Raw genomic sequence first — 25398 nt, forward strand, 5'->3', positions numbered from 1 at the left:
GAATGTAATGCTGTTAAAACCACAAATCTCCAAAAGAGCAGGAGCTGGGAGGGGGTGGTGGTGGTGAAGGCAGAGTGGAAGGGATCAAAAAGTCCGTAATGAAAGGATAGATAGAAAAGGGAAAATACAAAACCACTTATTTTAGTTATTTAACAAAATTTATATGCAGCTTGATCGCAAGGAAACCCCTAAGTGGTTTGCAAAAAATATAAAACTTTACTATTCTAGATAAAAAAGTGTTTCAAAAGAGGTATTTGAAAGCTTTGAAGAGATGATTCCAGTCAACAGTAGCTAAAAAGAGATAAAACACCTATAACTTCTACATGTCTGGATGGCTGAGCTAAACAAAAAAGTTTTAAGCATGTGCCAGAAAGAAAACAGCAAAGGCACTTGCTTGATGTCTATGGGCAAGAAGTTCCAAAGTGAAGGTTCTGCCACACTGAAAGATTGATTTCTTACAAGTGCCAAATGTGGCAGCTGTATCAGTTCCGATGATCTAATTGGACGAGTGGGCATATATGAGGCAAGGCAGTCCAGCAAGTATACTGGCCCCAGGCTGTTTTCTGTACTAATAGTAACACCTTTGCCCAGGAGCAAAGCAGCAACCAGTGTGGATCTCTGAGCAGAGTTGTTTTATACATACATACATACATACATTCCTGCCTGCAACCACACTGCAGCAATCCGCCTAACTGCAGCTTCTGGATCAAATGCAAGTACATTTCTGGGCAAACAGCAGGTCATTTTGAAACTCCTGCCCTCATGTTAGGTGCCAGATTGCTGCTAAAAATGCTTCCCTTCACTCTCCTCAACCCTTCCCCCCCTCCACAAATAGTTGATATCACTACAGATAGTGTAGAGCTGAACAGTGGCTTTTTGGTTTCACTGATAGTCTCCTTGCTTAAATGTGTAGTTTCTGTTTTGATATTTCAAATGTTCTGTTTGTTTTATCTTTGTGAGATGCCTTGAGTGGCTTTTCTGACATAGATAAATATTTAAAAAGAAAAATCCAAGGCCTGCAGACACTACCTCTGTGGTTTCTGACAGCCTATTTTATTGCTATTTTGGAAAAGAAAGAAGAAAGAATCCTCTGGAATTCTAAAAGCTCTTATAGATAGATATTTCTGTTGCTTATTATTTCCTGAGCTATAAAAAGCTAATTACTAATTATGTGGGCGTGCCTTAGCATTGCATTTACTCATTCTGAATTCAAAGTAAGAAGATACTATAAAGGAGGTGTGTGAGCTACTATATGAAATAGCTTGCTAGATAAGTTCTCAAATAAAAACACTGGAGGAATTGGATTTTCACACAGAACAGGCAGTAATGGGAATTGGTTCTTTACAGTATCTGAGCAAATTTATGAAACTATCAGTATTTCCTTTGTTTGTTTAGTATGATGAAATGAATATTATACACATGGCTGAAGTGGGATGGTATCTTGCATTTTTAAAGCTGCAATCTTGTCTTGAGAGACAATGGAGTGCACCGCCGGGGGTGAAGTCAAACCACTGCATTAGCAGTGCCAAAGTGATGTCCCCAGGACACAAGATTGGGCAGTGTGTATGGAGGCCCAGCGATGCTCTTGGCCTCGCTGGTGTGGTCCAAAGGATAGCAGAGCCATATGTTTGGCACCACCTTGGCTGCAGGAGTTGCTGGACGGAGGTGTACAAAGCACCATCCATCCATCTTAGGGACTCCACTCCAGATGTGGATTTACTCCTTGGCAGCCTTATCTTCTCCTGAAGATATCCTGCAAGGCAGCAGAGATTTAGGATAAGAGTTTTCCTTCTCCTAGATGGCCTACCTCCCCAGGTTGATGAGCCCCATCTGCCCCTCACATGTAGAAACCACTTTCCTGATCATTGGACCCACTATTGGTCTCATCTGCTCAATCCTCTGGAGCAGGGGTCTGTAGCGTGTGGCCCATGGGCTGCATGCGGCCCATGAAGACTGTTTTACTGGCCCACGAGCCGCCCCAAACTGAGCTGCCTGCTCGGAGTGTCCCCTGTGTGCTGTGCTAATACTGGAAATCATGTCTACGCATGACCAGATGCCAAAATCACTTCTGCACAGACACAATTTCCGGCGTCGTGCTGTGCCAGTCTGGCCCATGAATGATCTCCATGGGAGTGATCCAGCCCATGGCTGGTAAACCTTGCCGACCCCTGCTCTGGAGCCTCTCTTCACATGCAGGGCAAGTCCCTAACTCACTGAGGGTTTGAAACCCATCGGCTACCCTTACCTGCTTTAGCCAGCCAGTTGAAGCTGTTTCCTGGGGTGTGGCCGCTGTTGCATGCTGACAGCTTCTAGGAGCCTCAGGTGAGAGCTGAGTGTAGGGTGGGCACCAAAGGTGAGCAAACTACTCCAAAAGAAGCACAATGTGTCATCCACCCTCCCCCAACATCCCATGCAGCCCTCTTGAATTCAGTGAAACTTCCTTCTGAGCAGACATGTAAATGTTATTTTTTTCTAGCAACGTTTGGTAATAATGTCCTCAATTTCTTAAAAAAACTATTACACAGAGAAATTACATAATAAGGACATATTGGCAAATTCAAATAGATAAAACTGGAAAGTTCTATATCATATTTACATCCATGAACATATATCTTTGGATTTTTCTTTTATGAGAAACCATAGGCTAATTTTAATATGGGTTTCCTTGCAAAATGTCAAGCATTCTTTTAAAATGCACCAGCACAGCTTACCAACAGGAATATCCAGCAGCGATAAATTCAAGAGGTGAATGAACAAAATAATATCCAGTTCAGGTTTCCATGTTACGCTTTTCACAAAACCTTTCAGATTCTTATCTAGTTGCTTCAAAATGTGGCTTCATGCTTGTGACCTACAAGGGGTGATGCAAACTTTTATTGCCCACATTCTAAGACTGCTGCTACATTTTCTGAGTGAAAAACCTGTCAGTCCACCTCTTATGCAACATTTTAGCCCTGTTGATGAGAGATTCATCCTTTAAATGTGCACAAGAAAGCTCTGTTATGCATCTTCCTTTCTAAAAACCCTTCATGAATTCAGTGCTATGAAAAATGCAAGTTTTGGCTTCCTATCAAACTAGCCAGTTTTGGAGTAACTGCCTCTCAGTTGTTACATTTGCTTATATGCTGGACTCTTACCTATCAGACTTTCTGTGCAGGGACTATTTTCCATGCCATATGTATGTGCTGCATTTTTAAACCATGGTGCAGTGTGCTTTGACTGGTATTTATTCCTGTAGATCAGGGGTCAGAAACCTTTTTCAGCCGTGGGCCAGTCCACTGTCCCTCAGACCATATGGTGGGCTGGACTATATTTTTTTGGAGGGGGTGTGAATGAATTCCTATGCCCCACAAATAACCCAGAGATGCATTTTAAATAAAAGCACACATTCTATTCATGTAGTGGAACGCGGGTGGCGCTGTGGGTTAAACCACACAGCCTAGGGCTTGCCAATCAGAAGGTTGGTAGTTCGAAGCTCCCGTTGCTTGGTCCCTGCACCTGCCATCCTGGCAGTTCGAAAGCACGTCAAAGTGTAAGTAGATAAATAGGTACCGCTCCAGCGGGAAGGTAAACAGCGTTTCCGTGCGCTGCTCTGGTTCGCCAGAAGTGGTTTAGTCATGCTGGTCACATGACCTGGAAGCTGTACACCAGCTCCCTTGGCCAATAAAGCGAGATGAGCGCCGCAACCCCAGAGTCGTCCGCGACTGGACCTAACTGTCAGGGGTCCCTTTACCTTTCTTCTCATGTAAAAACATGCTGATTCCTGGACCATCCGTGGGACAGATTTAGAAGGCGATTGGGCTGGATCTGGCCCCCGGGCCTGAGGTTGCCTACCCATGCTGTAGATCAAAGTCAGCAATATTGCCTTAAGACTAACAGCAAGGAGCAAGTAGAGGCTTAAAAGGAAAAAAACACACACCAAAAAACCCCGATGTATTTAATAATGGTCAGAAAATTGGTTCATGGCTGCTAGTATAAGTGAAAACTGTTTTTGGCATGGAAGGGAAACTCATAACTGAGTCAAAACAAAATAAAAAAATTCCTTCCAGTAAGAGATTCTAAATCTCAGGATTGTGGGTTCGAGCCCCACATTGGGCGAAAAGATTCCTGCATTGTTGGAGGTTGAGCTAGATGACCCTTGTGTTCCCTTCCCACTATAAAATTTTATGATTCTCTGTAACCAGAAGGCTATACTATATAGAGGAAAAACCGCACGATGCCAGGATTACAAATCCACCACCAACAGTAGATCAACTAACTACAGAGTAGTGTGTCTCCATCTGAGTACAGGTGCCCTGGATGAAGGTTGTTTCAGGGCAAATTTATAGATTATTCACAGTTTAAAACTTTTTTAGACCAGGTAGCTGCATGCTGTGTGGTAACTATATCTCTGCATCGCTACTCACGAGGCTATGTTTAAGGATTATCCCAATGTACTCTAAAAATGTATTTGGTTTATTGATAAGCTTTTTGAAAAACAGCACCACACCCCTTGTTATTTATTAGATTGTGACACTTTTAGCTGTCGTGCTTTGATATAGATTTAACAATTGTGCTAAAAGCTGCATTTGTTAATCTGCCCATCAGGATGTGCATCACCATGCCTATTAAGGACACAAGCCTGTTGGGAATCAATGGATATTTAATTATAGCATTTTATGAAATATTATTTTTAGAAGTGGACTGCTATGCTTGCTTTTAGAAAAATTGTTAGAACCTGTCCTGGAGCCGTCTATCATAAAAACCTGCACTGACAGATTTGTCGTAAAATTCATTGTTCTTATTTTCAGTATGTAAACATAACACAACTGAACTGAGCAAAATGCTTCAGCCTTACACTTTGAGGATTCCATTGGTGCGCATATGCTCCAAAGGATGTCCCAAATGCCAATTCTTTTCAAAGTCTGGACATGGTGTTCTAAGTCCGAGGCTCTGATGTTCCAAAGTCCAGTGCTTTGAGGAACTGATACAGTGGTACCTTGGGTTACATACACTTCAGGTTACATACGCTTCAGGTTACACACTCCGCTAACCCAGAAATAGTGCTTCAGGTTAAGAACTTTGCTTCAGGATAAGAACAGAAATCGGGCTCTGGCGGTGCGGCAGCAGCAGGAGGCCCCATTAGCTAAAGTGGTGCTTCAGGTTAAGAACAGTTTCAGGTTAAGAACGGACCTCTGGAAAGAATTAAGTACTTAACCTGAGGTACCACTGTACATTACATTTTCTGGAGTTATCCTTATGTTCACGATATTGCAGCTGTCAGTGTGAATGGCTCCAAGGAAAATGATATGATGCCATTTTTATTATTGTTTAGATTGTAATTTTCTTCAACCAGGCAACTCCCTAGGATTTTTATTGGCCCAAACAGCTGATCCATAGTAATGCATAAGCTTCAGGTAGCTGATGATCAGGATTTGATCAAAAGAGGGATGCCAGCAATTGCAATGCCACACTTACATTGTTGCACACCATACAATAATTGTGGTTTAGCTTATCCGCTTATTATGTCAATCAACCTTTTGATGCTGAATCACATGAATTGCTTATGTTCATAACTACCCACACAGCTCCTAATTTTACTGGCTTCAAATATTTAACATATAAAGGTGTGAGTGGTTGGTGTAGTGGAAAACGAAGCTGCCGTTCTTGGTAGACTTTGACTTTAGTTGTCCTCACAGCAGCCTGGAAAGTCCTTCACTGTTGCTCCTGATTTACTCCTAGTGCATTGAAGCTGAAGGAGAGTTGCATGCCAAAAGCCATGCAAGTGATAATATGCTTCATGACGTTTCACCAAGTTTCCCAGCTCTGAGTTTGATACAATAATGACCGGACCACACTGGTTTTTCAAGAGAAATAAACAAAGTGATCTTTCTTAAGATGTAGTTTAATAAGCATTCCACCCTTGGTCTGAATTCCAGGTGTATTTTTATTTCTGTTGTTGTTTAGTCATTTAGTCATGTCCGACTCTTCGTGACCCCATGGACCAGAGCATGCCAGGCACTCCTGTCTTCCACTGCCTCCCACAGTTTGGTCAAACTCATGTTAGTAGCTTCGAGAACACTGTCCAACCATCTTGTCCTCTGTCATCCCCTTCTCCTTGTGTCCATCTTTCCCAACATCAGGGTCTTTTCCAGGGAGTCTTCTCTTCTCATGAGGTGGCCAAAGTATTGGAACCTCAGCTTCAGGATCTGTCCTTCCAGTGAGCACTCAGGGCTGATTTCCTTAAGAATGGATAGGTTTGATCTTCTTGCCGTCCATGGGACTCTCAAGAGTCTCCTCCAGCACCATAATTCAAAATATCAGCTAGGAATTCCATAATAGTGGCTGTGGAAAGCAGCTTTTAAGGCCTTTTCTGATCTCTGGGTCAGAAAACTGTGTTCAGTCTATATCTGCTCCCCCTGTTATCAGACAAGCTGTCCTACATACAGATGAGATGTAGAAGAATGGGCAGATCAGGGGGTTATCTGTATATCACACAGATGCCCAAGGTACTAAGGAAAACAGATACTTTTTTAATTAGATAACCCCCCCCCTAAAAAAGTGTAGTGGCCAAGAACTGTACATGCATTTTTGCTGCCAGAGAATACTGGTAAGACAGAGCAGCTGCGGGAACAGCGGAAGAGAAAGTGTCTGTGATTTTAGTTGTGAGCAGTTGATCGTTCATGTTTGACCATAGTTTGGCTTAGCATGACGTACAAACCAGGGGTTGTATACAACAAAGTCGTCCTCTTCATGGGAGGATTTCCACTTGTGCCAGGGGGCCTCTTTATCCTGCACACCCCACCCCACCCCAGGTCAGCTAGAAAGGATCTGGGGAAAACCCAGAATAGATTTCTTGGGCACATGAGGGGGGCGGGGAGAAGAGAGAGGAGAATTCATGTTGTGGGAGCAGAAGTCCTTGCACAGATCGGATGACTTTACTGGGTACAATTCCATGCATCCATCCATCCATCCATCTATCATCTATCTATCTATCTATCTATCTATCTATCTATCTATCTATCATCTATCTATCTATCTATCTATCATCTATCTATCTATCTATCTATCTATCTATCTATCTATCTATCTTATTCAGCTACAGATGTTCCTTCAAAGCAGTAAAAGAAAAGCATGTCTTCAGTCTGCCCTAAATGTGCAAAGTTTGACCCATGAGCAAATATGTTGGATTCATTTGTCCCATCTTTGACTTTAAATGTGTAAAGCCTGACCCATGAGCCCTCCTGTCTTGGCAGGAGCAAATGTATTGCTTTTCTGGTTTGTAGGTTGAAGTAATCTCCATTTTGTTGTATTTCTTGTAATATGGGGATCAAAGCTACCAGGTGAGATAAATATAGTTCCAAAAGACTGAATTTGTCTGCCACATGGTGATCTTGTCATCTTTTATTAGTTTCCTTTTGATAGTGGATTCGTTAGGTTTCATATCCCTTTTTTGAGCCTCACCTGAGCTGGGTGTGATTCAGAAACGATTTAAAGCTGCAGTGCTTGGATTGTAGTCCTATTCATTGCAGTAGGCATGTCAGATGACTGACAGAAATCAAAGACTGAGGAGCTGGAGTTTGGTGTGAAAGTTTTTCCTGCCCTGCCATCTCTCAGTTGCTTGTCGCAGCAAGAACTGGAAATGGATACAAAAAGACTCTCATCAACTTTTGCTACGCTTTTGATCAGGATGCAGTGTATAAAGGGGAAGCAATTAAACAGGCCAGGGACATATTTTCATAATGACTCATCTGCTGAAATATGTAATTTATGAGAGAGGATTGTAGATAATATTGCTGTGTTTCACATAATAGGGAGGATGTTTTCTTACAGTAGTTATCGTTGTAGTCCTGAGGGGGAGAAAGAGCTGCAATGAGTTGACTTTCCCCTTGGAGGTAATTGTTGGGTTCTGCTGAGAGAAAGAAATCATAGAATCTTAGAGTTGAAAGGGACCCCAAGGGTCATCTAGTCCAACCCCCAGCAAAGCAGAAATCTCAACTCAAGCATCCAGGACAGATGGCTGTCCAAATTCTGCTTAAAAACCTCCAGTGAATGACAGTCAACCATCAGGCTTCTGATGTTTTTACAGTTACAAAATAAAGAAATAAACAAGCATTTTAGCAGTCTGGGGGTTCTTTGTTGCAGAATGTTTGCACAGTGCAGTAAAAATTAAAAAATGTTCTAAATTTCCCATAGGTTTTAGTGCCTCTTATCAAGCAGAGGTATCATCTATGCAGTGGGAGATGATATTTTATTATATAAATTTATTAATAATCTTTCACATACATCTCAAGGCAGTTCATAACCCTATACTAGAAACAACTAAAAGAGGCTTTGAAACATTGTAAAGAAACCCTTTAAAACCAATAAAAATCTATGGTGTTTAACAATACAAATAATACAATACAAATAAAACAATACAAATAAGCACCCAAGGTGCTTAAAAAAAATTCACACAAAAATTCAACCAGATGAGAATCTTCATTATTCCATGCTTAATGGTTGCACATTGCACATGTAGGATTTTGCCCACGAATCTTTCTCTTATCTAGCCTGGCCACTGTTTGGGCAGGATTTTGTGTTGGAAGACATGGTGATCTTTGTCTCTCTGACCCTTGCTCTCTTTTTCAGTTAGTCTCTAGATTACACACATGCTTAATGCCAAGCCTCCAAGTGCTCATACTGAACACAGTGGGAAATTCCATCTACCTAAAACTGTGATTTATGTAAGAGCCATTATTTCTCTCCCTTGTTTGGCTCCTCCCAACATGATTGTCACCATTATCTTCTCTGGCATATGGTTATTGTATTTCCAGATGTCATAATTTGATCATAGGAGGCACCAACTATCCTACATACGATTTGAGAAGCCCATCTGCCGTTACAGCTTAATATTGTCACAATATTTTCACTCTGCTTTACTTTCCAAATGGCAGAACCTTTGTAAAATGGTTCATTTGCCTCCTTTGTTTAGGCACGGTTAGTATTACTCTCTTTGTGGAAATGTAGCTTGAATCTCAGAACTGGGGCTCTCATCCCAGATCACGTCTAATACAAGGCACTCAGTTCCATGCGCAGATTTTTAAAAATGCTGCACTCTAGCAAAATTTCCTTTATGCCATTTCAAAAGACTGAGCTACTAATCTCAATCGGTTCTTCTCTGATGCTGCTTGTATAAGAGACATTTCACACTTGGCACGGGAGTCATGTTTGCAGCAGCCACACCAATGTTATGGTGGTGCTCCCCACATCAAACACACCAAATACAAAAGGCAGGTGCATAATTCTAAGCAAGCACTGGAGAGCCTTGGTTGGCTGCATGCGCTTGCTCCTTGCCCTTTATGTGCTTCCTATGGGTTGTAAAACCAGTTTAGCGATAGGGCAAACGTGACTGACATGTAAAGTGTGATGAACATCTATATCTTCCTTCAGTTACTGGAACCTGGTCTCTCTGTATTTATAACCTTAGATGTCAATGCTGTAACTCCAATTATTATTATTATTATTATTATTATTATTATTATTATTATTTAGCATTTATAACCCACCTTCTCTCCAAGGTGACATGCATAGCTCTCCCTGTCTGCAGTTTATTCTTACAACAACCCTAGGCTGAGAGACAGTGACTTCCTTTTCCTCACAGTGCTCTCTTCTTGCCCATATTTCATTGCAGTTATTTCACTACCAATTCCTAGTCCAACACTCTAACCACTACACTACACTGGCCGTGCTTTAAACCTTTCTCCTTGTGTGCCACTTACCCAGTCAAGATCCCCATTTCAGCAGATCCTTGTTCCGCAATGGAAGAATGCACAGGCACCTGTGGTTTTTTCCTCCATGGGACAAATATGCTTCTGGGGTGGGATAAAGTGACTTTGATAGGGAAAATAGCATGGTAGAAATAGCTACCATCCAGCTACTGCTGTGAGCAGAGTCATAGCCCCTCGCACTGGAAAATACAGCCAAAGATCTCGTGTGTAATGTGCAGCTTGGCTCAGTGGACCTGAGGTAGACCATGGTCAGAAAACGGAAGCAATCCTACTAAGTGGGGATAAATTTCCAAATTAGTTTTAACGGGTGTTGACATTTTACAGTTAATTACTGTACGAAGGAGTGTGGCCCTGTTGTAAATAAGAGACGAGCCATTGGCCTTTTATGTTCAGGGTCAGTTTTCAGCTTTGTGTTTAAATCTGCTCACCTGGAAGATTGACTTTTTAAAGAAGGTTAGCTTGTTTGTGTGCATGTATATTCCCTTATGAAACTGACTATTTCTTTACCAAGGTGTAATGGGTGTTGTTGAAGCAAGAGTTTCTGTTTTGCTGAAATTGCATTTAGTTTGTCAGACCTTCCTAAGAGAACACGAGAGAAATGTGATCAAATGAATTCTGAAGTGCTAGGCGGCTGTCGAAACACAGAAAGCAACTGATGATTCTTTCTACGCTCTATGCTGAAAAGTCCTGATTCCTGCCTACTATTTATAGCTTTAGCTGGTTGCTTCCAAAATTGGGTTAGGTGTGGTGTTTCCATCAAAGTACAAAGAGTTATGAGCTTCCCATCATTCACAAAAGTCTCAAGTTGTTTTCTGCAGGAAGAAGACTGATGCACAATACAAAAAAAATTATGCTGCAATCCTATCCCCACTTTCCCTGTTGAATTCAATGAGACTTACTTCTGAGTAGAGGACTGCCCTGGATTTGAAGGACTAGCGTTAAGTGTTTAATGTTGTGATTAATGAATTGTGATTAATGAATAGCAGCCTTATACTTCAACTTTTTGCAATGAAACACATAATAACTTAAATGACCTGTTGGATCAGATGACAAGGCCATGACTAGCTGACCCTACATGTGGAATGGAGCCTTGAAGGTCCTGGCTTTCAACCTGCTACCTAGTAAGCTAAATTTTGTATTTTTGGGCAAGTTTTACCTGAGCTCCACCTGATGGCTGGTTTGCCGTTTGGTATTATAAGAGCTGAGGAAGGGAAGGTGGTGGTTGTTTTTGTTTTGTTGCTGTGCTCTGGACACTCTTCTCTCCGGCCCTTTGTGTGTCTCTGGCATTCCCTTTGACATTGTTGAGACAGTCTCAACATTTAAAGCACAAGCATCCTGGGGACTTTGGTTTGTTGAGGGTGTTGGAAATAGTAGCTCTCTGTGAGAGGTAAGCTACAGTTCCCAGGATTTTTGCGGGGTCTGTGTGTGTCAATTTAATTATGCTGTAATTGTAGTTAACATGTGTATGCAGCCTGTGTCACATATTTGCAGTGTTCTGGAACCTATTGTGAGGGGGTTTCTACTCTTTGGGGGGCCATAATTAATCCATACACCTTGAGGTGTTAATAAATAGGCAGAAAAAACACTTTTGTCTGTGAGTGGACCCCTTTTCTTCTAAAGTGATTTGGCACACAGGGTCACCAAATTTCATTCTATCGGGGAATGTTGCTTGATGCACCCAGAGCCCACTGTGGCACACACACAAAGCTGTCATAACCAGAAAGCTGAAAATTTCCTTTTCACATTCCAAACTTTTCACAAGCCGATGCCCATTGGTCAGCAGAGGCTGTGTGGTTGTAGGGAGAGGAACAGTCTTGACATATATTGTGGTGGAGATGGGGGGGGGGATGGGGGACGGACAGGGGAGATAACCTCTATTTGGGGATTGAAAGCCGCATTCATTTCCTGACAGAACACAATTTCATGGTATATTTGGCATCAGAGCCAAACTATCCGTTGAGATAAAGGTTCAGTCCAATACCTTTAATGCTGTGAGATTTATATCTCACAGCATTGAAGGTATTGGACTGAACCTGGGGGGGGGGGGCACTCCTTAATCTGTGCAGAGGCAGTAGCTGCTTCAGCTGTGCTGGTGTCTCATTGTGAGAGAGCGGAGAAATGCAAAATCCTACCCTATGTGCAGCGCCTGGCTCAGTGCCAGCTGTTTCGCTCTCTGAGGCAGCAAGTCAAGGCGCACCGTACCCAGGGAGAGCCCAGTTATTTTGGCCACCGGCTTACTTACAATAATAATGTAGCAGTTGCTTTTTCTTGAGGTGCTACAGCCTGATTATGGGTTAATAATAATAAAATTTTATTTATTTATTTATACATACATACCGTATTTTTCGCCCCATAGGACGCACCGGCCCATAGGACACACCATGTTTTTTGGGGGGGAAATAAAGAAAAAAAATTTTATTTCCCCCTCAGGCGCTTGTGGGGCCAGGAGCGGGGAGAAGCGCTTTTCTCCCCGCCGCCAGCCTTCACGTCAGGTCCGGGGACAGGGGGAAGACGCGCCGCGCCTCCCCACTGTCCCCGGAGCTTGTGGGGCAGGCAGCGGGGAGAAGCGCTTTTCTCCCCACCGCCAGCCTTCACTTAAGGTCCGGGGACAGGGGGAAGACGCGCCGCGCCTCCCCACTGTCCCCGGAGCTTGTGGGGCAGGCAGCGGGGAGAAGCGCTTTTCTCCCCACCGCCAGCCTTCACTTAAGGTCCGGGGACAGGGGGAAGACACGCCGCGCCTCCCCACTGTCCCCGGAGTTTGTGGGGCAGGCAGTGGGGAGAAGCGCTTTTCTCCCCACCGCCAGCCTTCACTTAAGGTCCGGGGACAGGGGGAAGACGCGCCGCGCCTCCCCACTGTCCCCGGAGCTTGTGGGGCAGGCAGCGGGGAGAAGCGCTTTTCTCCCCACCGCCAGCCTTCACTTAAGGTCCGGGGACAGGGGGAAGACGCGCCGCGCCTCCCCACTGTCCCCGGAGCTTGTGGGGCAGGCAGCGGGGAGAAGCGCTTTTCTCCCCACCGCCAGCCTTCACTTAAGGTCCGGGGACAGGGGGAAGACGCGCCGCGCCTCCCCACTGTCCCCGGAGCTTGTGGGGCAGGCAGCGGGGAGAAGCGCTTTTCTCCCCACCGCCAGCCTTCACTTAAGGTCCGGGGACAGGGGGAAGACGCGCCGCGCCTCCCCACTGTCCCCGGAGCTTGTGGGGCAGGCAGCGGGGAGAAGCGCTTTTCTCCCCACCGCCAGCCTTCACTTAAGGTCCGGGGACAGGGGGAAGACGCGCCGCGCCTCCCCACTGTCCCCGGAGTTTGTGGGGCAGGCAGTGGGGAGAAGTGCTTTTCTCCCCACCGCCAGCCTTCACTTAAGGTCCGGGGACAGGGGGAAGACGCGCCGCGCCTCCCCACTGTCCCCGGAGCTTGTGGGGCAGGCAGCGGGGAGAAGCGCTTTTCTCCCCACCGCCAGCCTTCACTTAAGGTCCGGGGACAGGGGGAAGACGCGCCGCGCCTCCCCACTGTCCCCGGAGCTTGTGGGGCAGGCAGCGGGGAGAAGCGCTTTTCTCCCCACCGCCAGCCTTCACTTAAGGTCCGGGGACAGGGGGAAGACGCGCCGCGCCTCCCCACTGTCCCCGGAGTTTGTGGGGCAGGCAGTGGGGAGAAGCGCTTTTCTCCCCACCGCCAGCCTTCACTTAAGGTCCGGGGACAGGGGGAAGACGCGCCGCGCCTCCCCACTGTCCCCGGAGTTTGTGGGGCAGGCAGTGGGGAGAAGCGCTTTTCTCCCCACCGCCAGCCTTCACTTAAGGTCCGGGGACAGGGGGAAGACGCGCCGCGCCTCCCCACTGTCCCCGGAGTTTGTGGGGCAGGCAGTGGGGAGAAGCGCTTTTCTCCCCACCGCCAGCCTTCACGTCAGGTCCGGGGACAGGGGGAAGACGCGCCGCGCCTCCCCACTGTCCCCGGAGCTTGTGGGGCAGGCAGCGGGGAGAAGCGCTTTTCTCCCCACCGCCAGCCTTCACTTAAGGTCCGGGGACAGGGGGAAGACACGCCGCGCCTCCCCACTGTCCCCGGAGCTTGTGGGGCAGGCGGCGGGGAGAAGCACTTTTCTCCCCACCGCCAGCCTTCACTTAAGGTCCGGGGACAGGGGGAAGACGCGCCGCGCCTCCCCACTGTCCCCGGAGCTTGTGGGGCAGGCAGCGGGGAGAAGCGCTTTTCTCCCCACCGCCAGCCTTCACTTAAGGTCCGGGGACAGGGGGAAGACGCGCCGCGCCTCCCCACTGTCCCCGGAGTTTGTGGGGCAGGCAGCGGGGAGAAGCGCTTTTCTCCCCACCGCCAGCCTTCACGTCAGGTCCGGGGACAGGGGGAAGACGCGCCGCGCCTCCCCACTGTCCCCGGAGCTTGTGGGGCAGGCAGTGGGGAGAAGCGCTTTTCTCCCTGCCGCCAGCCTTCACTTAAGGTCCGGGGACAGGGGGAAGACGCGCCGCGCCTCCCCACTGTCCCCGGAGCTTGCGGGGCAGGCAGCGGGGAGAAGCGCTCTTCTCCCCGCCGCCAGCCTTCACGTCAAGTCCGGGGACAGGGGGAAGACGCGCCGCGCCTCCCAGCTGTCCCCGGAGCTTGTGGGGCAGGCAGCGGGGAGAAGCGCTCTTCTCCCCGCCGCCAGCCTTCACGTCAGGTCCGGGGACAGGGGGAGACGCGCCGCGCCTCCCCACTGTCCCCGGAGCTGGCGGGGCTGGCGGCGGGGAGAAGCACGCATCTCCCCGCCGTCAGCCTCTAAACCACATAGGGAGACAGCGGGATGGCGGCGTTCCGCCTCCCTGCTGTCCCCCGACCTTGTGGGGCTGGCGCTGCGGCTCTCCTGAAGCCTGGAGAGCGAGAGGGGTTGGTGCGCACCGACCCCTCTCGCTCTCCAGGCTTCAGCGAAAGCCTGCATTCGCCCCATAGGACGCACCCAGATTTCCCCTTCATTTTTGGAGGGGAAAAAGTGCGTCCTATAGGGCGAAAAATACGGTACATACATACATACATACCCCACCCACCTGGCTGGGTTTTCCCAGCCACTCTGGACAGCTCCCAACAGAATATTAAAAACACAATAAAACACCAGACATTAAAAACTTCCCTAAACAGGGCTGCCTTCAGATGTCTTCTAAAAGTCAGATAGTTGTTTATTTGTTTGACATCTGATGGGAGGGCGTTCCACAGGCTGGGCGCCACTACCAAGAAGGCCCTCTGCCTGGTTCCCTGTAACCTCACTTCTCGCAATGAGGGAACTTTCAGAAGGCCCTTGGAGCTGGACCTCAGTATTCGGGCTGAATGATGGGGGTGGAGACGCTCCTTCAGGTATACTGGGCAGAGGCCGTTTAGGGCTGCGGTTTGTTGCCATCTGTCCTCTCCTACAGAGCAGCCACATGATCTATTGCATCAACAGATAGAGTCTGGGATAAGCATTCCTAAGTTCAGTAGGTCCGGAATGGAGTTGGGTTCTGGCTGCCACTGGAAAGCTATTGATTCTGACACCCGAACTGGCAGTTTTACCAGTGCCACATAATAATCTTTCCACGCTTGCGAAGCATTGATCCTTTCGTGTGGCAGCAATGACCTTTCTATCAATTCAGAATAGGCTAGGAACCTCCATTGCAATGTTTTTGGTGCTTGCTGAAAACATTTTTTGTTTAGGCTAGCTTGCCCAGACATGTGATTTTAATATATTTGTCTGTATAGAAGTCCATTTTACCTATCTTTTGATAAATGTTGTGTCTACTCGTTTTGAATGTTTGATTTCATTGGTATTCTTTTAAGGATATTTTATATTGTTTTATGCATGGCGTTTCTGTGCGCTGCTCTAGCTTCTCCAGAAGCGGCTTAGTCATGCTGGCCACATGACCTGGAAAACTGTCTGCAGAAGCGGACAAACGTCAGCTCCCTCGGCCAATAAAGCGAGATGAGCGCCGCAACCCCAGAGTCGTTCACTACTGGACTTAACTGTCAGGGGTACCTTTACATATGTAAGGTTTGTGCTTATTAGGCAGTACTGTACAGAAATCTTGTTAAAATGAATACACACACACACACACACACACACACACACAGACACTGCTTCTTGCTGCAGTCTGGATCAGTTCAGCTTAAATTGTGTCTATCCTATGCTGGCAAGGTTGTAGCCAAAGATGGTGTCTTCAAGCTGAGATGATTCAGGCAAAAGATAATTATGTTTGACTCAGTTGCTTACGAAAAAAAATTACTCCTTTGCATGACAATTCCTTGCCGCGCTGTATTGATTATGCTACAGTTTTTTTAAAGAAATAAAAAATATATCTCTTGGGCCCTTGACTCCTTTCCAATCTAGTTTCTATTCCCCTCTCATGGGCTGTTCTCTCCTTGGATTACATTCCCACAGCTTGACTGCAGCCTACACTGCATTGCCCCATATTTTCTGTCATCTACCTTAATGTGTGTCCTGAGCATCTGTCATGTGAGAAATCTTCTTGGCAACCAAGAAATGCTGTGAGCTACATGTCCTCCTTCTCTGTGTAGCGGAGCTGGATTATGGCAGCAAAATAACTTGTACAAAACCAAAATCCAAAATGGTTATCATCAGACAAAATCCATATTCTGCAGGCACATTGGTTAGTTCAGCACTGTTTTGGGCTGATTTCTAAGAGATCCAGGTTGTAACTACAGTGGTACCTCGGGTTACCTACGCTTCAGGTTACAGACTCCGCTAACCCAGAAATAGTACCTCGGGTTAAGAACTTTGCTTCAGGATGAGAACAGAAATCGTGCGGCGGTAGCGGGAGGCCCCATTAGCTAAAGTGGTGCTTCAGGTTGAGAACAGTTTCAGGTTAAGAACGGACCTCCGGAAAGAATTAAGTATGTAACCAGAGGTACCACTGTATATTACAATTATGTCCAATTTCTGCACCCAGAACCACCAGCATAGCTGCATGTATTTACATACTTTGTACTGGTTGAAATCATATATATTCTTACTTTGCAGAGGGGCAGTTGGGAGTCATTGTGGTATGTGTGTGCCAAGGAGGGGTGTTGGTTATGTTAATGTTATTTATATTTACTTTGAATCATGGCCACATACCTGCTAGCAGGGGTTGGCAAACTAAGGCCCTTGGGCTGGATCAGGCCCAATTGCCTTCAGGATCCAGCCCACAGACTGTCCATGGATCAGCGTGGGGTTCTGTTCGTTCAGGCTGCGCCATTATTTTTTCTGCGCCATTCCATTCCCCCCTCCACACACAGCGCCGCCTCCACCTCCCTCCCTCCTCCTGGCTTCTCCATACCCTGCCTAGAGGAAGAAGGGGGCTGGGCTGAGCTGGCTGAGTGCCATTTTAAGCAGCCCCTCTCCAGAGCCAGCCCTTTCGCGTTGCTCATCTTCCCGCTGCTGTTGCTGCCGCCATCCTGGTGCTCCTGTGGGCCAGAGGGCGGAGCAGATTAGCTTGCTCTGCCTACCCACGAGAAGCAGCAGCAGTGGTGGTGGTGGTGGCGGCATCCCCTGGGAAGGTAAGCACAGCGGCTGGGGTTGGGGAGTGGGGGGGGGAGGACTACTTGTCCCCCTTGCCTCTTCTTCCAGCCCCCACCCCAGTGCTGCTTCTCTGGCCCACCACAAGGTCTGAGGGACAGTGGACTGGCCTGTGAGTAAAATATTTTGCCGGCCGACCCCTGCCTGATAGTCCTCCAGATGTTCTATAGACAACAACTGTCACCCTCCTCCAGCCAGTGTATTATCTGGAGCTGATGGATGTTGCAATCCAAACAGTCTGGAGGGCACTGGGCCAAGGAAGACCGCTTTAGAGTTTTAAGCATGTAGCAGGAAAATCAAGCTTTCCTTTGTGACCATACTTTCTACTTTAGAAAACCAAGATATATCATTAGAATTCTGTAGAAGCTTCCTGATTTTGCAGGCCATAGATCACAATCCCAGTTTATTCCACATTTCCTTCATCCTGTTTATAATTCCTGTGGAGCAGAAAACTGCCTGTTTGTTTCTGGTCCTGGTTTCAACTTTTCAAGCCCAAAATGGGATATGACCCAATTAACCTCTCTCTGTACCAGCCTGCCCATGTTTTAAGATCTACTGACGAGGCTCCTTTTAAAGTGCTTGTCAGTGAGGGACGAAGCCCTGCTCTATCATGGTACCCTGGCTGTGGAACACCCTCTCTGCAGAAGTATGGCTGTCACTAACTTCATTAACTTTTCAATGCCAACTCAAAAAATTGTGACTGCTCTGGGCACTTTAGTTGCATAACATGGCCTACTGAATTAAAAGTTGTTTGGACTGCATTTAATAGATTTTATTTCATGGTTGTAGGACCATTTGGGTCTTCTTTGATAACACCACCCTGATATCTAATGGATGAACAGGCAGCCCTGTTTAGGGAACTTTTTCAGTATTTGATGTTTTATTCTATTTTAAATATTTTTTTGGAAGCCGTCCAAAGTGGCTGGGGAAACCCAGCCAGATGGGCGGGTTATACATACTAAATGATGATGATCTAAAAATCATTTAGCAAATCAAATTCCTACGATAAAACTGCATTTGTAAAGGGAAAGCAAAAGGAGAGGCTACAATCATTCTTGTCCAGTGGCTTCCATTTTGATATTCCATTTTGATATTTCATTCAAGTCTACTGTGTGAATTGCAGGTCCTTCTTGTCTGGTCGCTCTCAAATGAAAAACGCGTGTGACCTTGGCATTACTTTTAATAATTAACCCAGCTGCACCAAAGCAGCAGAGTGATGCTAAAGACAAAAAGAGTGTTATCACATTGTGTTCTCCTGACCCAGGTCCAGATAACCAGTTACATAATCAGAGGCAATTGCTTGGGGAAGAGATAGAAACACAATGCCGTCCTGGTATGTCAGACAATGAATGGAAATGGCTCCAACTAGCATAGACCATGTCATCACATAATGGGTATTTCCAAGTCTTGATATATGGCCTAGGTAGGCTGAAACTTGGATATGAGGATTGATAAACCTTGAAATGTCTTATTGCTTTATCCATTTTTCACATTTGAGAAAAGACTGTACATAACTCTTTGTTCTTTTATGTCTTTTAGTTGTGTTGGTGTAGAAGAAGATGAGGCTCCAGATATTGATATCTACCACTGTCCAAATTGTGAGAAAACCCATGGAAAGTCTACTTGTAAGTATAGTCCCTTGACCAATAGAGTCCTTCTATTATATTATAAGTACTATTCTCTTACCCAAAATATTGTATGGCTTGTATCATTGTGCATGCAGAACAATTTCTGTGAGCATAATGAAGCTTCCTCTCCCCCTCCTCACCCCTGAGCACCCCCATATTTGTGCTGGAGGGTTGTGGGAACCCCCATAGCTGGTTCTGGCACATGGGTGAAGAAGAGGCAAGCAAAGCTCTGTGGTGCTTGCAAAAAACATTCTGCATGTGCGATAATTTAGTGGAATACAGTCTGATACAGAACGGGAATATACAGTCATACCTCAGGTTACAGATGCTTCAGGTTGCGTTTTTTCGGGTTATGGACCGCCGAAACCCGGAAGTACTGGAACGGGTTACTTCCGGATTTCGGAGGTTGCGCATGCGCAGAAGCGCTAAATCACGCTTTGCGCATGTGCAGAAGCGCTGAATCGCAACCTGCGCGTGCGCAGACACACAGATGCGGGTTGCGAATGTGCATCCCACACATATCACATCCGCAACCCGAGTGTCCACTGTATAGGACAGAGCCCATATTTTCTGTTTATGATAAATACCTTTAAAAAGCAAGGACAACAAACTGATGTTGTTATTAAATATTTTTGCTTAAAACTTGAAACTTGAGTAAGCACGGATTCAAGCAAACATTCAAATTCATTATCTGATGACTGAAATACCAAGTGATAACTTATATGGGTAAATGGACCCTCACAGACAGATCTTTCATAGTTCCTTACATTGCTTTAAAATAATTGATTTTCACCCATCCACCTCCCACCCATCAATAAAAATCTAGAAAAATCACAGGGGGGAAATTGAAATTCTTTAGCTCTTAGGAGTAAGCACTATTTAACTAAGCAGGGCTTAACTTCCAGGTAAATATGCATGGACTTACTTCTGAGTAAGGATAAGATTAGAAATATGACATTTTCTTGCTATGATACAGCAAGTTATGTTAAGGCAAACAGTCAAAAACATTTTAAGAAAGGGTTCAGCATATTTCCCTTTTTGGAGGTAGGTTTAAAAGGCTTGGCTCTTAGAGAAAAACACACACCTCAGGAAAGGGTTGCATAAGTCAATTGTAAAGGGAATAATTTTCCAATTGAATAACTTATCTGGAAGAGAAGCAATGTGGCAGAAAATTCTCCTTGTCAGTAATGACCTCCTTTGTAAGAGATAAAATGTTAATTTTCCTTTTGGCGTCTTGGATGAAATTCTTCAATAACAACATAGCAATTTAATTCCTCATAATTTAGGAGTGAAAGATAAAATGAATAAATGACTTAAAATGAATGGATAGATAAGACAGAAGTATATCAGCTGGAAGCGGGGAATTGAGATGCGAACATATATCAGAGTATTTCAAGTTTTATTGGATGATTTTAACGTAGGACTTATGATTTTACCTAACAAGAGAACCTCAATAAAACACTGAGTGAGGGGCAGGGGAAGGAATTTGCTGCCTCAGGTGGCAATATGCTTGCCTGTCTAATATTAATATAGGTTGATGGTGCACTTCCATTCTTTGCCACTCAAATATATGATTTATCTTCTACCGTCCTCGATGTATTTTGGGATCTGTAGAACACACCCCTTTACTTTGTCAGTTTATATAGGCCTCCTGTGTAAAGGGAATGAGGAACCGCTAGTGCTCAGGATCAAAATTAAACAACTTTTCAAAGAAGACAACAAGTGTAATATTCCAGTTCTTATGACAAGTGTGTTTTGGGGATAAATATAGTATCGAATGCTTTAAGCACATTTTGGCTTCTTAAAACTCAACAAAATCTGGCCGTGACAATTTGCTGCACACAGTCGAATAGCTGCTGGGACTGTAGACAAAACAGGGCATTTTTTATTAGGTATTTTGTGGTTTTATATCTTGATTTTATTCTGTGAACTGCCCTGAGACCTCCGGGTATAGGGCGGTTATATAAATTCAACAAATAATAATAATAATTATTATTTAATAATTATACGGTAAAATCCGCACATGATTTTCATGTTAAAGTATGCTCTTAAAGGCTTTTAACAAAAGCAAGCATTCCATGGTGTGACACAGCTGGATTTGCATGATTTCTTGATGTCAAAATAACAATTCCCAGAATAAGATTTGGGAAAATGACAAATGGTGATGAGAAGTTAAAGCAAATGGAGGCACCCACCTGTCTGCCCTCAGCCAACCCACACCCCTCATTCATTCATTCATTTCATTTATAAACTGCCCTTCATCATAAGATCTCAGTGTGGTTCACAGAGTAAAATACAGGATAAAAACATGAAAATAAGGAAAACAAACCAGAGGGTAGCACTGAATATCAGCTCCCTCCTCCTTAGTCTAAGTCAGTGTTTCTCAAACTTGGGTCCATAGCTGTAGGACTACAACTCCCATCATCGCTAGCTAGCTGTGAACCCTAAGTTTGAGAAACACAGGTCTAAGTGCTGATTTTGTAGAAGTAATCAGAGAAGAGGATGGGGGCAAAACTAGAATTCATTGGACCTGCCTGTTAAATTGACTTTGACTCTACATACTGTTGACCTCCCTGCCCTCTGCCCTACCAGTCCCAAAGGGCACAAACCAACACTGGAGAGATTCAAATAATGCTGGTACTAGTTGTATCTCTTGTTGGCATCCACCTGTCTTGGGAAACAATGGAATACTGGACCCTTGTGGGTGAAGTCAAATGGTTGGAAGGTTACAGTGCCTGCTGTGGCTGTAGAGACCGATGTGGGAGAGACATGTTTTGTTGCAGCTGGGGCAGATGAAGGCGGCCGGTTGTTCTGATGTAGATGTACCATGGTTTTTCTTCTCTCTGCCCTTCTCCCAGTGGTCATTCATTCTCTGGTCCCTCCTATGGGTGCACGACCTGACTGACTGAAACCCAAACCATGCCTTAAATGTCAATATGCACAACAGGCAAACCATAATTTAGGGCTACTGATAGGAGTTGGATGATGTGGTGAGGTGGTGGTGGCACACACCTGACCTCTGGTTGGTGCAGTGTAAAAGAATCAGCAGGAGCACCAGATTCAATTTGCATTTGCATCATGTTGACCTCAGCACTGCCTCACCTGTCTTCCTCTTTCTCCATCATTGACTCTTTCTCCATCAGGTGAGCACCACTGTTCACCACACTGTCTGCTGCTTCTCTGCTTGTATTTTCTGTTTGCTCTGAACAGCAGCTGAAACTGTGTGTATGATTTCAGTTCATAGTTAGTGATATTGTTACGAGGTGTACATCAGCCTGCATACCTGCCCACCATGTGCATAGATAGACCCAACGTATCCTATGGAGAGCAATGGAGTCAGGGCATGCGTTTGTTTAAAATGTGTAGAATTTGTCACACCAGGAAGTAGAAAATAATTGGTTTATTCCATGGAAGTGAAAGACGCGAGTGCTACTTTAGACAGCAAGTTGTGAATATGTGGGCAGTGACTATGATTCACACAATATAATTAATGTTCCCTAACTGCCCCAAACCTAGAGAGTTGAGTGCAGCAGTTTGCCACCGACTCACACTAAAGAGAAAAAGAAAGTAAATTGGGGGCGGTTGGAATACCTGATCTTGGAGCAAATGAGGCACAAAGTCAGGGATTTGAGCTCTGTGCCTTCTGTGAGAGCAAAGTTTGTTTGTTTGTTTTACTGCTCTTTAGCCGAGGATTGCAGGACAGTTTACATTATAAAAACACCAAGATGCACAACATAATAATGAATGAAACAATAACGCTTGCCGGCCCCCTCAGTTCTCCCCGAGAATCCTGTGTCAGCAAGGCAACAGAATTCCCTCACCCATTCCTTTGGTTCATGGTCCAATGAAGTGTAGGGATGGCCCTTGAGATGTTGTGGAACAAAGAGGGGGAGCTGTGAGCTGACTATTGAAAAACTTTGGGTTTATAAGTATACCTTGGATCCAGCTAACTCAGAGAAGGGAAGAGGCTTGCTTAGTGCGTGAAGACCAAAACACCAAATCCTTCAAACTGTGTCTCTTCCTTCTGGTTTACTGTAGTGTTTCATAGCAGACAGATTTGAAGGGAAGAGAACACGACCTTATATTTTGGAAGACCATGTCTTTATCGCTACAGTTCCTGGATCATAAATCTACTCTTAAGAGAGATCTTCATTGTCTGTGTGAAGTCTGGTTCCTGCTGACAGGAGGCTGATAACTAGATCTTTTTGGCAAATGCAAGGATTAGTGCTCTGATTTTTTCTGCAGCTCACAGGGTCAAGATGTTCGCTGTTCTTTCCAGGTCATGTGTGAGAGATAGGAACTGTACCAGGGTCACAGATAGTTTACAAGGGGATGCCTTTTATATCAAACTTAACGCCAGCTGCACTAATGCCATGATCCATAGAAATAAACTATATCCACCCACTTCAGGCTATGGTTTCAGATGTCATACCATAGTTAAGCTTCCTTAATCGTGCTTTGACATTTGTGTCTAAACTGACCCATGTAGACAAAAGTCTATATATACTCACTAGGCACTAAGCCCCATTGAACACAGTGGGACCGCCTCAAAGTAAGCATTTACAGAAGTACACTGTTAGTTATTTTCAGTGTGAGTCTCCTTCTTTCAGTGGTGTTCTCCTTCATCTGACTTATTACTGCAAGACTTGCAAAGATAAGCACTCATTGTTATTATGAAAGTTGTAGGATATTTTTTTAAAGAAAGGATGCCTGGTGCACACATTCCACGACAGATGCCTTCCAGATGTCAAACATAAAAATAACTTTCTCCTTGTACTTTCTACTTTACTATTGTAGCCTGCTGACTAGATTTTAGGAAATTGCTTCCTCTTGGACAATATTTACAGTAATTTTGATTTAATTGCATTTGTGCAGGCAATGCTGAAGAAATGGACATTTGTTAAAAACGTGTTTCTTGGGATAATTCAGTGGAAGACAAAAGGTTTCAGTAGAGTCGGACCAGGGCCTGAGTTTTGCTGCAGTTCCGGGGGGGCGGGGGAGGCGAGAACAACAACTGCCTTTTTATTATTATTAGGAGCAAGTTTGTGAGGCCTTTGCTGGCAAAAGTTTTTCGAGGACTGGAATGCTTGTTAGAACTGGGGGCCAAATCAGGGATGGATCCATTTCAATAGGACCATACATTAAACAGAGTAATATGAATCATGATAACTAGCAAGTGTGTAAGTGTAGGACATGCACGTTGAGATCATGCTTTGCATGTCAGCATCTTGGAGTAGGCATTCACTACTTTGCATATGGTGACCACTTATTCTCATGTTCTGTAAATTGGGAAGCTTTCACAACCTCACCCCATCCCATCCTATTCCTGCTATGGTGAATACAGTGCCACTGCTTCCAGGAAAGCACTTTTGCTGATCTGTGACACCCACCTCCATGTGCCAATTTCCAGTATCTTTGTTTCTGCATCCCACTCATGCTAGAACTCCTCTTTTCATACAGGTAAGTGTGTTTTCTGCAGTGGAACAAAATAGCTTGTGGGATCCAGCAGCATAGCTGGCATGGGAGTGAGCAATCGCTCCCCACTGCTGCTCTCTGAAATTTGCCCTGTAGGTAGGAGCAGAACAACCAAAGCAACACTGTGCTTTCAACTCCCAACCTACAGGACTGGTGCAAGAGAGGATACCATAGTCCGTTGTATTAAAAGGCACTAAGACATCAGGAAAAATCAACAGGGTTACACTTCCCCTGTCTTTCTTCTGATACAGGTCATTGATCAGCGTGACCAATGCTCTTTTTTAGTGCTAAAACCAGCTCTGAAACCAGACTTACAAGGAACAAGATAATCAGCTTCCTCCAGGCATCCGTCAAGTACCATATAGCTGGCCCCGTTTATGTATTGAGAATACCTGTAAAATACACTACTTCCATCAGTAGTTCCACAAGATGGTAATGCTATGATTACCACCTTCTTTAACGAAAGTGTGAACATTTTTAAAGCATTCCAATCCATAAATAAAGGAGTAGGAGGTTTTCGATGAATCTGCTGGGGAAACTGGATTTTGGAGCCTAGATCAGCCCTCCTGACAGAACATAGAACTGCCACAAGGGAGAACACTGCATTTGATGAACGTCATAATCACAGGTTATAGATGTGCGTTTAATCAGATTTTAATTAAGATGTCTCCTGCAAAAGTGACTGACTGAATTCTTAAAAGCAGCCCAGCAGGTTGCATACAAACTTCCTTTCCTCAGAAGAACTTCCTTCTGCCATTGGGATACAGCCCAATGGATGGGAGATGGAGAATGTTTTGTTCTACAATATGTTCCAAGGTGGGTGCTTAAGTCCTGTTGCTTTCAGCTACCGAGCATTGCTTGGTTCACTGAACCTATTTCAGGTGATCTTAAGTAGAGGTGAATCTCAAGTTGAGGCAGGGGTATTCAGGTCAAAGTGGGGCTCTTCCAAGGTGAACATAAGCAGGGGAAGGAGAGTTTTTAAAAAGTGATCTAAGTCAAAGAGACCATCTCCAAAATGATGGGGACGGGGGA

General features: G+C 45.1%; 1 protein-coding gene across 2 annotated transcripts in view; it reads left to right on the forward strand.

The window, feature by feature from the left end:
• PHF2 (PHD finger protein 2) overlaps positions 1-25398 on the forward strand; it is a 115515-nt gene that overhangs the window by 40790 nt on the left and 49327 nt on the right. For both annotated transcript variants that reach the window (XM_083420936.1, XM_083420937.1), the window contains exon 2: positions 18803-18888. In XM_083420936.1, the coding sequence (XP_083277062.1) occupies positions 18803-18888 (86 nt within the window). The remainder of the gene's footprint in view (positions 1-18802; positions 18889-25398) is intronic.

The sequence above is a fragment of the Podarcis tiliguerta genome (assembly GCF_965153285.1).
Source record: "Podarcis tiliguerta genome assembly, chromosome: 2".
In the NCBI taxonomy this organism is placed as follows: Eukaryota; Metazoa; Chordata; class Lepidosauria; order Squamata; family Lacertidae; genus Podarcis; species Podarcis tiliguerta.